Source organism: Hibiscus syriacus, unplaced genomic scaffold, assembly GCF_006381635.1.
Source record: "Hibiscus syriacus cultivar Baekdansim isolate YM2019G1 unplaced genomic scaffold, ASM638163v2 tig00013960_pilon, whole genome shotgun sequence".
NCBI lineage: Eukaryota > Viridiplantae > Streptophyta > Magnoliopsida > Malvales > Malvaceae > Hibiscus > Hibiscus syriacus.
Window position 1 is genome coordinate 1314575 of NW_024062312.1, and position 12736 is coordinate 1327310.

At 34.5% G+C, this 12736-nt stretch overlaps 1 protein-coding gene across 1 annotated transcript; it reads left to right on the top strand.

Moving 5' to 3' along the window:
- The first annotated feature begins 7399 nt into the window (after positions 1-7399).
- LOC120206719 (RGG repeats nuclear RNA binding protein A-like) lies at positions 7400-10556 on the top strand. The gene is made up of 7 exons (XM_039206302.1): positions 7400-7808; positions 8229-8529; positions 8613-8678; positions 8770-8902; positions 9324-9482; positions 9568-9621; positions 10050-10556. The coding sequence occupies exons 1-7, from the start codon at positions 7622-7624 to the stop codon at positions 10227-10229; spliced, it is 1080 nt and encodes a 359-aa protein (XP_039062233.1). The 5' UTR covers positions 7400-7621; the 3' UTR covers positions 10230-10556.
- Positions 10557-12736: the final 2180 nt, after the last annotated feature.

Genomic DNA, 12736 nt, shown 5'->3' on the forward strand with positions numbered 1-12736 from the left:
TATCAATGGAAACTAGATGTCGATTCTCAGAAAGATAGAGCAGACAAACTGGAAAGGGAGCAGAAAATAGTCTATTTTGAGCTTGAAGACTTGAGAAATGGGTACCAAGATAAAGTCAAGGATAACTCCTGAGAATCCAAATGGTTGATCTGGAGAAACAACATGAGAAAGATGGTAAAGCAATAGCTTCAAAAAACAAGCGAGTGAGCTTCAGATAGTGCCCTTCGACGGGGGTTTGCAGTGGCGTTTCCGTTGGGAGCAAGCACAACAAAGGGTGAAGGCCAGAGAAGTAATCATTCGAGATTTCCTGGATCGAGTACAGAAGGCAGCTCGCCATCTACACGGCCTAGCAAGGGAAGCTGGAGTGGTCCAACAAGGCATATAACCAGTGACAGATGAAAACAGAAGACTTGTCAACCTGTTGGAAGCTGTTCGGGGTCTAGAGGATTTAGTCCGAATGTACCTTTGATTGTTTTTATGTCTCTTACAAGATAAAACATTTTTGTCGAAATAAGGATTATTTATAATAATGGGCATTTTTCTGGATCAATGCCTCGAACATTTCATGCATTTTTTTCATTTTGCGTTGTGCATCTACATTTCATTTTTAAGCATTTTCATAAACATGAAATTTCTTCATGGAGGATTCGATGAAGTGGTTTTAACCACATGACACTACATGGAAGCAAGATTGTAACATCAAAAGAAAAAAAATGAAAACAATACAGTGGGAGCCTGATCAGCTGATTGTAGGACAAAGCCTGCCATGATGATCTAAGAAAAAAAATCCCCATATCCTAAGGGCTACGATGTTGAAGCTGTTAGCTGTTACCACATAAGAAGCCCCAAACATTCCTGTGAAAACTGTAAGGCGCTTGCCGAAGAAGGGGGCATGGCATATACCATTTGCACTTAGAGGATTGTTTTGTTTGAACACGTCTTTGATCTTTCATGTTTGATTAATCTTTTAAATGATTGAATTTATGTTGCTTTCTAAGGTGGAGCAATTGAACAAATTTTAATCTTTAGTTCTTCGAATATTAAATGAATTAATAATTCTTTTAATTCTTCAAGAATTATAGATTTTTGACATATGGAAAGATTAGACATTTCTTACCCTGTCTCAAACCCCAGAATAAAATACCTTGATTCTTTGCCCAAAACAAATCGTGGTAATTACCAAAAGATGAAATTTTGACATTACCTCCTTTTGAAATTCTTGAACATTGCCTTTATCTTTTTGATACACTCATACCTTTCTTTGAGTCAATAAGATCACACCACTGCCATTTTTAGACTCAAAAATAACCTTTCTTACCATTAAAACCCAAGGCATTGAGTTGTTCATTTTAACATGAGCATTCTTCTAAAGAACCAACTTGGGGCATCTCGCGGGGAGCCTGAACATTGAGACATCTGGGAAAAAAGAAGAAGAATTCATTCGAAATAATTCTATCATACATCAATTACACTGTTTTCATGTGAATAGAATTAATCTTGAAAATCTATCCCCCTAGGGATACCTCCTCTATGAAGATTTATATGTATGAAATGATGAACGACTTTCTTTCTTTATCCCTTCACAACAGGAGAAAAAATATATCCCTTGTGTCCCCTTTTGAGCGTGTAGTATTTTTCTTCTGATTCAACCCTAACCAGGGATCACCCTCCACACTGGGGGGCAAGGTGGAAGAAATATGCTCACATGAGCGAAGACATTGATTCAGATGAGATACCAAAAGGTGAACCAAATGCCAAGTGCAAAGATTTAATCAGAACAAAAAGGGCAAAAACAAAAAAGAAAAGAAGCAAAAAAGAAGAACAAAAAAAGAAAGAACAAAAATCAAAAAGAAAAAGGGACAAAAAAAGCACATGCAAATATTCCCTAAAGACAAATGGTACATCAAGGTTCAAACTATGAGATTGATTAAACACAATCATTCCCGAATCACTGAATCACTTCACTCGAAGATCATAGAGTATCAAGAGAGAGAAACATTTTGAGCAAGATTGAAGGCATCAGAATGAATTGATCATTAGTTCAACACCCTGAAACACTTGTTTGGGCCTATTTATCCTTTTCTTTCATAACCATGAACCCTAGCCTATATTACGTGCCTTAAAAGTCCATTCTAATCATACATGGATTTCTAAACAGAAGAGAATATCTTCAGATTTCATCCCGCACATTAGGATTAATCTTTGTTTGCAAAAAATAATGTAATTAATGCATGGTAGAGAAAAATAATAAAGGGGGGTTCAAGACGTAAATCCTGAATAACGTCTTGAAACCAAAAGAGGATTCGAGTTGAAAACCTGAAAAGGCGGCTCGAATATAAAAATTGTGCAACTGAGGCGATCACACAAATTCCTTGATAAGGCATCGCACAATCCAAATGTGACTATGAAAGCTGGGAGTCGGAGAACACTTCCAGTAGAGGAGCATGCAATCACCCCATCAAACCTTTGAGCATCAAATGCCAAACCTTTGACCAAACATAATAACCTGAGACCTTTTTATCATTTCCTTACTTAACCATTTCCCAAAGATAGCTTTGATCTTGGCACATGTCAAATAGCTATAATTTATTGAAGGATTAACATTGTAATTAAACATTTGATATCCAATGAACTCTAGTTTTATGATTCGTCTCAATTGTAAAACCGTGAAAGGATAATATTTTCAAAACTTTTGATTAAACATTTTTCGAAACTCTTTATTGATATTTTCATAACTTTGAAAATAAAAGAGAAAGAAAAATATTTTTTTTTCAAACAAGACAGTCTCTCTAGAATGGATCTTGGTAAATGACATGTGACTCTTAGACACAAAACTCATGCTCAGAATCAATGTTGAAGCAAGAAATGAGGAACATTTGGGGCATCTTTGGAGATTCAACATCAAATATTGGGGTATTTTTGGATATTGGGGTATCATTTGGGGATTCAACATCCTAATGCAAATTATCGGACCTTTCTCAAGAGATAAAATATAACCAATTCATGTTACATGCATCTTATGCATACATTTTAGAGCATCATATTTATCATTTTCCACATACATAATTTTTTTCAGCTTTTAGAGTCAAGTTTCAACTTCAAGACGAAGGATACTCGATTCAAAAACATCTTTAAAGATTTATGTTTGTTGCTTAACTCAGCAGCAAGAAGCTACACTTGGACCAACTCGACAGATTGAAAGTTTCTCTCGAAACAACACAATTTGCTCGAGAGTGGATTTCAACTTCACGACGAAGGATATCTAGCTCGAAGCCAAACTTTACAATAAAGGAGTCTCCACGATTTCAACTTCACGGCGAAGGGAATTGTGTCCACCCGCAACATACAATACTTGGATTTCAACTTCACGACGAAGGATATTCAAGTCAAGGCTCAACTTCACAACGAAGTGGCTATCCGCGATTTCAACTCCACGATGGAAGATATCGCGCCACTAGAGACAACACAAGTTCAACTTCACAACGAAGGGACGGCTGGTTGTCAATAAACAACTTCCCAAATTCAGAGCCAATTTCAACTTCACAGCGAAGGATATTGGACTCCAGACAACGCAAGTTCAACTTCACGACGAAGGGACCGCTGGTTGTCAACAAACAACTTCTCAATTTCAGAGCCAATTTCAACTTCACAATGAAGGATATTGGACTCCAGACAACGCAAGTTCAACTTCACGACGAAGGGACCGCTGGTTGTCAATAAACAATTTCCCAATTTCAGAGCTAATTTCAAATTCACAGCGAAGGATATTGGACTCAAGACAACGCAAGTTCAACTTCATGACGAAGGGACCGCTAGTTGTCAATAAACAACTTCCCAATTTTAGAGCCAATTTCAACTTCACAGCGAAGGATATTGGACTCCAAACAACGCAAGTTCAACTTCACGACGAAGGGACCGCTGGTTGTCAACAAACAACTTCTCAATTTCAGAGCCAATTTCAACTTCACAACGAAGGATATTGGACTCCAGACAACGCAAGGACCGCTGGTTGTCAACAAACAACTTCCCAATTTCAGAGCCAATTCAACTTCATAGCGAAGAATATTGGACTCAAGACAACGCAAGTTCAACTTCACGACGAAGGGACCGCTGGGTGTCAACAAACAATTTCCCAATTTCGGAGCCAATTTCAACTTCACAGCGAAAGATATTGGACTCCAGACAACGCAAGTTCAACTTCACGACGAAGGGACCGCTGGTTGTCAACAAAAAATTTCCCAAATTTGGAGCCAATTTCAATTTCACAGCAAAGGATATTGGACTCCAGACAACGCAAGTTCAACTTCACGACGAAGGGACCGCTGGTTGTCAACAAACAACTTCTCAATTTCAGAGCCAATTTCAACTTCACAACGAAGGATATTGGACTCCAGACAACGCAAGTTCAACTTCACGACGAAGGGACTGCTGGTTGTCAACAAACAACTTCCCAATTTCAGAGCCAATTTCAACTTCACAGCGAAGGATATTGGACTCGAGACAACGCAAGTTCAACTTCACGACGAAGGGACCGCTGGTTGTCAACAAACAATTTCCTAATTTCGGAGCCAATTTCAACTTCACAACAAAAGATATTGGACTCGAGACAACACAAGTTCAACTTCACAACGAAGGGACGGCTGGTTGTCAACAAATAATTTCCCGATTTCAGAGCCAATTTCAACTTCACGACGGAGGATATTGGACTCAGAACAATGCTACTTACTTGGATTTCAACTTCACGACGAAGGATATCCAATTCCAGGCTTAACTTCACGACGAATGGGCCACCCGCAGTTTCAACTTCACGACGAAGGGAATCGTGCACACAAGCATCATCCATCTTTAGATTGGATTTCAACTTCACGACGAGGGATATCCAACTCAAAAAAGGATTATCTGTCAACAAAGACATTCGAGTTCGACTATGCTCAGCTCCAAGACACATCATTTACAGCATAACTCAAGGCTAGAAGGGTTATCTGCCATCAAAATTGTCGAGTTCGATTCCATTCAACTCGATGACACATCAATCGCACTACTTTTCGGTTGCAGTCGAGGTTTTCAAGTCGAGAAGAGGACCTGGGTTAGCCGTTCCTGAGTGACAAGCAACCATTTTCAAGCAGCATAGCTTAAGTCAAGAAAAAACTATCTGTCAATGAAGATTTTTGAGTTCAATTCCGATCCAAGGTCTTTAAACCGAGAAGAAGACCGAAGGGCAACAGGAAGCCACGTGCTGATTCAAATTCTGAACTACGACTTCAATTTCATATCATTTCAAGATGAACTCGACTTCACGATGGAGGAGTCATCCGTAACTCAATTCGACAGGGAGTTATTGAAACATTAGAGTCAATTTTCAACTCCACTAAACGAAAAGTGTGTCTTTTAATCTTTGCCCTATCCTCGTTACACGACTATGGGCAAAGAGGGGCAGCTGTTAACACACCTTTTCGTCCTACTAGGATTCAAACTCCTAAAAATAAGATAGAATTTTGCTATGATTAAAACTCCTAAAAATATGATAGAGTTCTACTATTATTTAAACTCCTAAAGATAGGATCCACAAACATTATAAATAGTCATTGTAACTCACTATTGTAACAGATTCGGAGGAGGATATACGAAATACCAAGCAAAAAATTACAAGCAACTCGTAGCCATTTTTCGAAGCATTTATATTGTGAAAGGTAAAGTTCATACCTTCACATGTTATTTTTCCTTACCCTTGCTGTGTTTTGATTTCGAAAGAAAACTGAGAGAAGTGTTTTTGGCCGATGAACGGGGGCGTTTTCGAGATCTATTTTTGTAGATCTAGTCCCCGAGGCTTGTGTTTTTGAAAAACTATTCGGATTTTTATAAACGGGTCGTGTGGATCCGCGTGTTTTATCGTTTTTTTCTTCGATTGACTTTTAATTTTGACCCCTAATTCATTTTTTTAATTTAACCCTTATATTTATATGTATATATGTATAAATTTAATTATATTTTATTTATTTATTTATTATAATTTTTTTCATTTTTCTTTGCGTTATATTATATTATATTTCTATTATTATATATATATATATTATATTATTATTTTTTATCTATGTTTACTTATTTACTATATATTTTTTACTATATTTTCCTAACGTTATATATATATATTCTTACTTTATTTTATTTTATATTTCTATGATTACTATTTTTTTAGTTAATATTATATGTATATTTATTTTTCATTAATTTATTATTATTATTATTACTATTTAGTATTTTATTATATTATACATACATTTTTATATTTTTATATTTATTTTATTTATTTTCATTATATTTTTAGTTTCTTTGCTCTTATTATTATTTTTCTTTTTAAAAAAACACTTTACCTTTTTTATTATTTTTGTACTACTTGTTACAATGCACGTGGAACTCTTCATGAAAAAATGATGAGTTTTATAAAATATATGAAAAAAGTAGAACTCCTCGTATGGATTTTAAGAAAATTATATGAAACTTGTCACGATTAGTTTCAATTATTTATTATATTTTATGAAACTCATTATTTTCTCGTGACGAATTTCACGAATACTATAACAAATGATTTTAATCCCAAATTAATTTCTCAAACACCTGCATTTTTCAACAACATTTTTTTTGCAAGAACTATTTAGCCAATGACCTATATATTATTCAGCACTTTTTTTTAAATATATTATATTTTAAAAGTTATATTTATTAAATAATCTAATCATATACAATATTTAATTTTAAAATTAATTTCGATATTTATTTTTTAACACTTAATTTTTATTAAGTCAATATGATTGATTGAATATCAACTTAATTTTAAAAATTAAAAATATTTTTTAAATAATAAGTAACAAAACTTATTAAAAAAATTTACTTTATTTTTATTTATATAATCTTTAAATAAACTAATTTAAACTTTAAAGGACGAAAATGAAATTAAACAAAATTTGTTATTATCAATCAAAATCTCAAGCAGTGGCATATGCAATCATTCAAAAATTCTATTGATAGTATCCAGTGTCCACTATGAAACCAAGATTTCTTCGTTTAATTATTTATTTTATTAATGGAATTTACTTTAAAATTTTATTATTTTTATTTTAAAATTTAAATTTTCTTCTATTATCCATTTTATTGATGATTTTCATCCTAAATTTTTATTTATGCTTATCTCATTAAAAAATTTATACCGTTAATGTATATTTATTAATTTTAAAAAATATTTATGAATCTGCTATTTATATGAGTATATATCATTTTGTCTTTTTTAGTAACTATGTCATCTTGACTTTCTTAATTCTTATCAATCAAAATGATTAAGTCTTAAAATGATCTCGCCCATACAGTAGCAAAACCAATAGGGGTTTTTAAGATTAGGTTTAGCCTCACTCTCGGTTCTCTGCCGCATTGGCTAGGGTTTTGCGATCCCTCTCGATTTTCTCTCAGTTTTCTCATCTCCCAAACACCAACCTTGGATCTCTTTCAATTATCATTCACGTTCACTTCTATGGCTTTAATCATAAAATAGTTCTCCCTTGGTTGATATTTCGTTTTCTTTTAAACTTAAAAGCTAAACCATATTCAATCATTTTCTTTGAATTAACCAATGGCAACCCAGAACCTTTTCGATCTCTTGGATGATGACGCGGAGGACCCAAGTTTGGTTATTGCCGCTGCCGAGCATAAGAAGCTTGAAAAGCCTAAGAAAGCTCCTGGTTCGCCTAAGAAAGCTCAATCTCAGCCGGATAAGTCTGCGAAGCTCCCCAGCAAGCCACTTCCTCCTGCTCAAGCTGGTGACTTTTGCTTTTTTTTTTGGTCGCAAATCCGTTTGATTCTATGCTTTATTTTGAATGTGATGTCCAGAAAGTGAATAAGATTTTTGGGTTTCTGATTTCATGTACTATTTCATATTATGATTGGTTGCGGGGTTGATGTATGAATGTTTATTTGATTGAAAATTGAAGTAAAACGCAAGACGCTTGTGAATATTCTTATATGTCATTAGAGCTGATCTGTTGTTGTGTTCACTTATTAAAGAAGGTTGTGAAATTTATTAGTTTTTTTTATCTGTAATTAGAAGAAATCTTTTGGTTAAATCAATTGTGAAGTTGTACGGGGTTTGATAGTGAAAATGAGGCAGAACGTGACACATTATTTCAGTGTGTTAGTCATTTATCTTGGATCTTTTTTCCTCATGTTTGCCTTTTATGCAGTGAGAGAGGCAAGGAATGAGTCTGGACGTGGAGGAGGCCGTGGTGGTGGACGTGGGCGTGGATATGGTGGCAGAGGGTTCAATCGTGATTCTAATGCTGGTGATAACTCCAATGCATTTTCAGGAGGGTACAGACCTTCCGAAGAGGGAGAAGAAAGGAAGCAATCTGAAAGGCGTGGTGGCTATGGTGGCCCTCGAGGTTCCTTCCATGGTGGTCGCCGTGGTGGTTTTAATGCTGAAGAATCTGGAGAAAGGGAACGTCAACGCGGGATGTATGATCGCTATAGTGGGACTGGACGTGGGTGAGTATTATTTTGTTATTTGAATTTCCATTGTTTTCTTTAGTCATTCATCACATTGTTTATCTGCCTGTAAACATAACCAGGAATGAGTTCAAACGTGATGGTGCTGGACGTGGTAATTGGGGTAGCCCTACTGATGAAGTTGCTCCGTAAGTATCTGTTTTGCCAATCTCTTAACACACAATTTTTTTCACAATAAATCTCTTTATGATATTATGCTCTATTTTGGTCAAAAATAAGGGAGAGAGAAGATAATATCCAGGAGAATGAAAAGAATATTGGCATTGAGAAGCAACCTGGAGAGGAGGATGCTGTGGATGCCAGCAAGGAGAATACTGCAAATGAAGCTGAGGAGAAGGAGCCTGAAAATAAGGTATTTTTCTTTTTCACAGTTACTGCCTTTGTTTCGTGGAGACGTGGGTAGGGAATAACAAAACGGTTTGCTGTGTTTTCCCAAAAATTTTTAGTGATTAGGGAGCAGCTTGTATTGAGATATCTTACTTGAACTGTCTTAGCTGTCTATTAAAACATTTTTTTTAAAATACCGGCCATGTGTCTAATAACACATCACTGCTAATATTAATCCTTTCAAAGTGCATGGCATATGTGGTCGAACTGTAATTAAAACTATGCAATATGTGTTGGATGAAATTATTTTGTTTCTGAAATGTTGGCTAAATTTTATATCCAATGACTTTAAATTTTAATAGTTGATCAGCTTAGATTAGATTTTGGTTTGGTTTAGTTAGTGAGCCTTGCTTGATGTTAATGTTGCAATTCTTTCTAAATTATAGGAGATGACCTTGGAAGAATATGAGAAGATTCTGGAGGAGAAGAGGAAGGCTCTGCTTGCCCTCAAGACAAGTGAACAAAGGAAAGTTGATACCAAAGAGTTTGAGTCCATGCAGCAACTTTCCAACAAGAAGAGCAATGATGACATCTTTATCAAACTGGCAAGATTTCAAAGCTTCTTTCCAACAAGTATGGTTTCACATATGTAATTTATAACGTTATATTGATTTAGCTTCTGGTTTTTAGGGTTCTGAAAAGGACAAGCGCAAAGATGCTGACAAAGAAGAAAAAGCTAAAAAGGTTTGCATGTTTCCGTTACATGTCATTGCTCATTAGTTGTTTTGGGATAGATGAGTCTTGCATTTGACATTTATCCTTCTTTGGATGCTATCCGACCTTTGTAACTTAACCAGGTCTTATGAAGTAATAGTGATACATTTTGTTTAATGAAGTATGAATGCATCGCTGGGCTTTGGGTATTAATTTGCTGTCCCCTTGTTGTGGTCTATATTCCTTTGGCAATGCAATGAGGTGTTATTAATGATAACTAAAGTGGTCATTAATGATAACTGATTGAGGACATGCCTAGTTCTCTGTTGGTTTAAGTTGAATATGTGAAGTGTTGTCTTTGCATTAAGTTGTCTGCCATAATCCCCATTATTGGTGCTGATGATGCATTTCACATTCTAATCTTATTAAACCTATGCATGATTTTTGTTTTGGTGTAGTCTGTCAGCATTAATGAGTTCTTGAAGCCAGCTGAAGGGGAGAGGTACTATGGACCTGGTCGTGGTCGAGGCCGTGGCCGTGGTGGTCCTAGAGGTGGATATGGAGGCAATGCAATAAGCAATGTGTCAGCCCCCTCAATCGAAGACCCTGGGCACTTCCCTTCATTGGGTGGCAAGTGAGCCCCCCACAGCCTGCAATCACAATGGTTTTCACTTGTGAATTCATTGTGATCTATTCGATAGTCAGGAGTTGCAAACTTTTGCTGTTTTTCAAGTGTAAATTTAGATAATTTGCCCTTTTCCTGACGTGCATGCATGCATACATTGTTTTGTTTTACTATTTTTGGTTAAACTTAGAACAGAAAGTTCATTATTACGACTGAGAAGTAGCTGCATCAGTTCAGTTTTGATTCTATTTATGTTAAGACGGTGTAGTCGGTCCTGTCCGAGTTTGAGACGTGGCATTCATGTTATCTTTTTAAATCTCTATTTACTGACGATTCAAGTTCTCCTGGCTTCAATAGGGATTTGTTTTTCAAATGTTAGCAAATGTAAGGGAAGCTTAAATGGCATTAAAAGTTCCCCCTGTTGGTAATTGTGTTAAATGTCATACCTTTGCACTTGACAAAAGTCTCTGCCTACCTGTGGTGGTGATGGAATGGCTGATACCGGAAGGTCGGGTCTCTGGCCTTTGTCCTGCCGGTGCTATTGGTTACTGCATATTTTCAAAACACAATCTTATACTTCATGTAAGGAACAAAGGTATGTTTCAGCGTAAGCATACCTAGATTTTTGAAGCTTTTGTTCCAAAAGTGGAAAAAGCTCCTTTTTTTTAGTTTTTTAATTCAGCTTTTAAATTTTCTTCACACCCAAGTATATCTTTATATTAAGAAATTAAATTATTTATTTTCTTGAAATAAAAAATTATACCATTGCATTCTTTAAGGTTATAGCCTCTAAAGTGTAAATATATATATATATAGAGAGAGAGAGGGGGAGAGAGAGAGAGGGGTTTAGGATTTACATGCACAATGTAAAGTTTTTTTTAGTTTTACACAGGTTTAGAGCTGTTATAAGAGTGAAAATATATGGTTTAGATTGACTTTTTCCCCCAAGTGAATATCTTTACATATCCTACTGTTAATTTAGATTATTTACTTTTACTTATTTAACGGTTTTAAATTTGTGTAAAATTAAAAAAAATTATATTGTGCAAGTGGATTGTGCATATATATATATATATATATATATATTAAATTTTGATTTATTCAACTTGTTTAAATTTTGATTTATTTATTTTAAATATCCTTCTCAGAAGCGAGTTTGAAACAATAATTTGATTCAAAATGATAATCATAATTTATAAGTTATAAATTAAAAAGATTCTTTTATCAAATTATTTTTTAATACAATCTATTTAAATTTGATTTACTATGGAATACTTATTAAAACTTATTTCATATTTAAATTGTTTTCATCCATATTAATTTTAAATTAAAAAATTTAGTTAGAGTCGTTAACTTTTAATATTAAAACCCTATCAGATTAAATTTAGGTTTAAATTGATCGAATTCAAATAAAAATCGATACATCTAACAAATAAAAAAATTAATTTTGTGGGAAATTCTATTCAATAAAAATCAACAAAGTTGAAAAAGGGTTATACGTAACAATATTCCCTCATCCTTCTTCCAATAAATTAAAGTATTAATCTTTTATTAGTTAAAATGTCAATATACATACACAGGTTACAACAAAGCTATTATCTCATTTCTTTTTCCAATTAGGGATGAGAGTGGGTCGGATTTTTGGTTCACCTGACTCGAACCGAGAACAAAGAATCTTCCACCCGAGATTCAACCTGATCAGACCAAAACAAAATTTCACCAGACCCGAACCCGACCTTATATATAACTTAAAAACCCGACCTGATCCGAAATAATAATAAAAATTATTTTTATTCAATAAAAACAGTGACTTAATTGAAAAAATAATATATAGAGTGACATTATTGTAATTATTCTTAAATATATAAGGTAAAATTATATATTTTTTCGGGTTAAGTCAAGTATTTTTCACCCAGAACTCGATCTCATCCGATCGGATCAGGTCGAAACCCGTTAGATTTGGATCCCATACCCATCCCTATTTCCAATTCAACCTTCAGCTTTTCATTGCCCGTTAATAGATTCCTTCCTATAATCTTTTCCTCTTTTTTTTTTTTTTTGTCTATTTGAAATCTCCATCCGACTGTACAAATTCCAACCTCGAATACCCATTTCTCTGAAATTTTCCATTTTCTTCAGGATTTTTGTTTATTGGCTTTTCCTTTGTTGGCTTTTGCTTTGTTCTGCAAATTAAACTAGCTTTCTGGGCTGTTTCAGGACACCCTTTATTGCCCTTACGTCATATTTGAAGAAACCAATCAAATATATATACAAAGTTTCAATTTTTAGTCTCTTATTATTTTCAACTATTTCCCTTTTTCTCTAATTTATCTGTCTTGAGCAAAAGAGAGAGACATGGCCAAGCAAGGACCTTGCTGTCATTGTGGGGTTACAAGTGAGTTCTTGCTTCCCGGTTAACTTTTGGATACAAAGTTTAAAAAGGAAAACGAATTTTGAGCCCTGGAATTTTATGTAGATGCTCAACCATTTTCTAGAAATCAGTATGGTTTTTTTGTATGA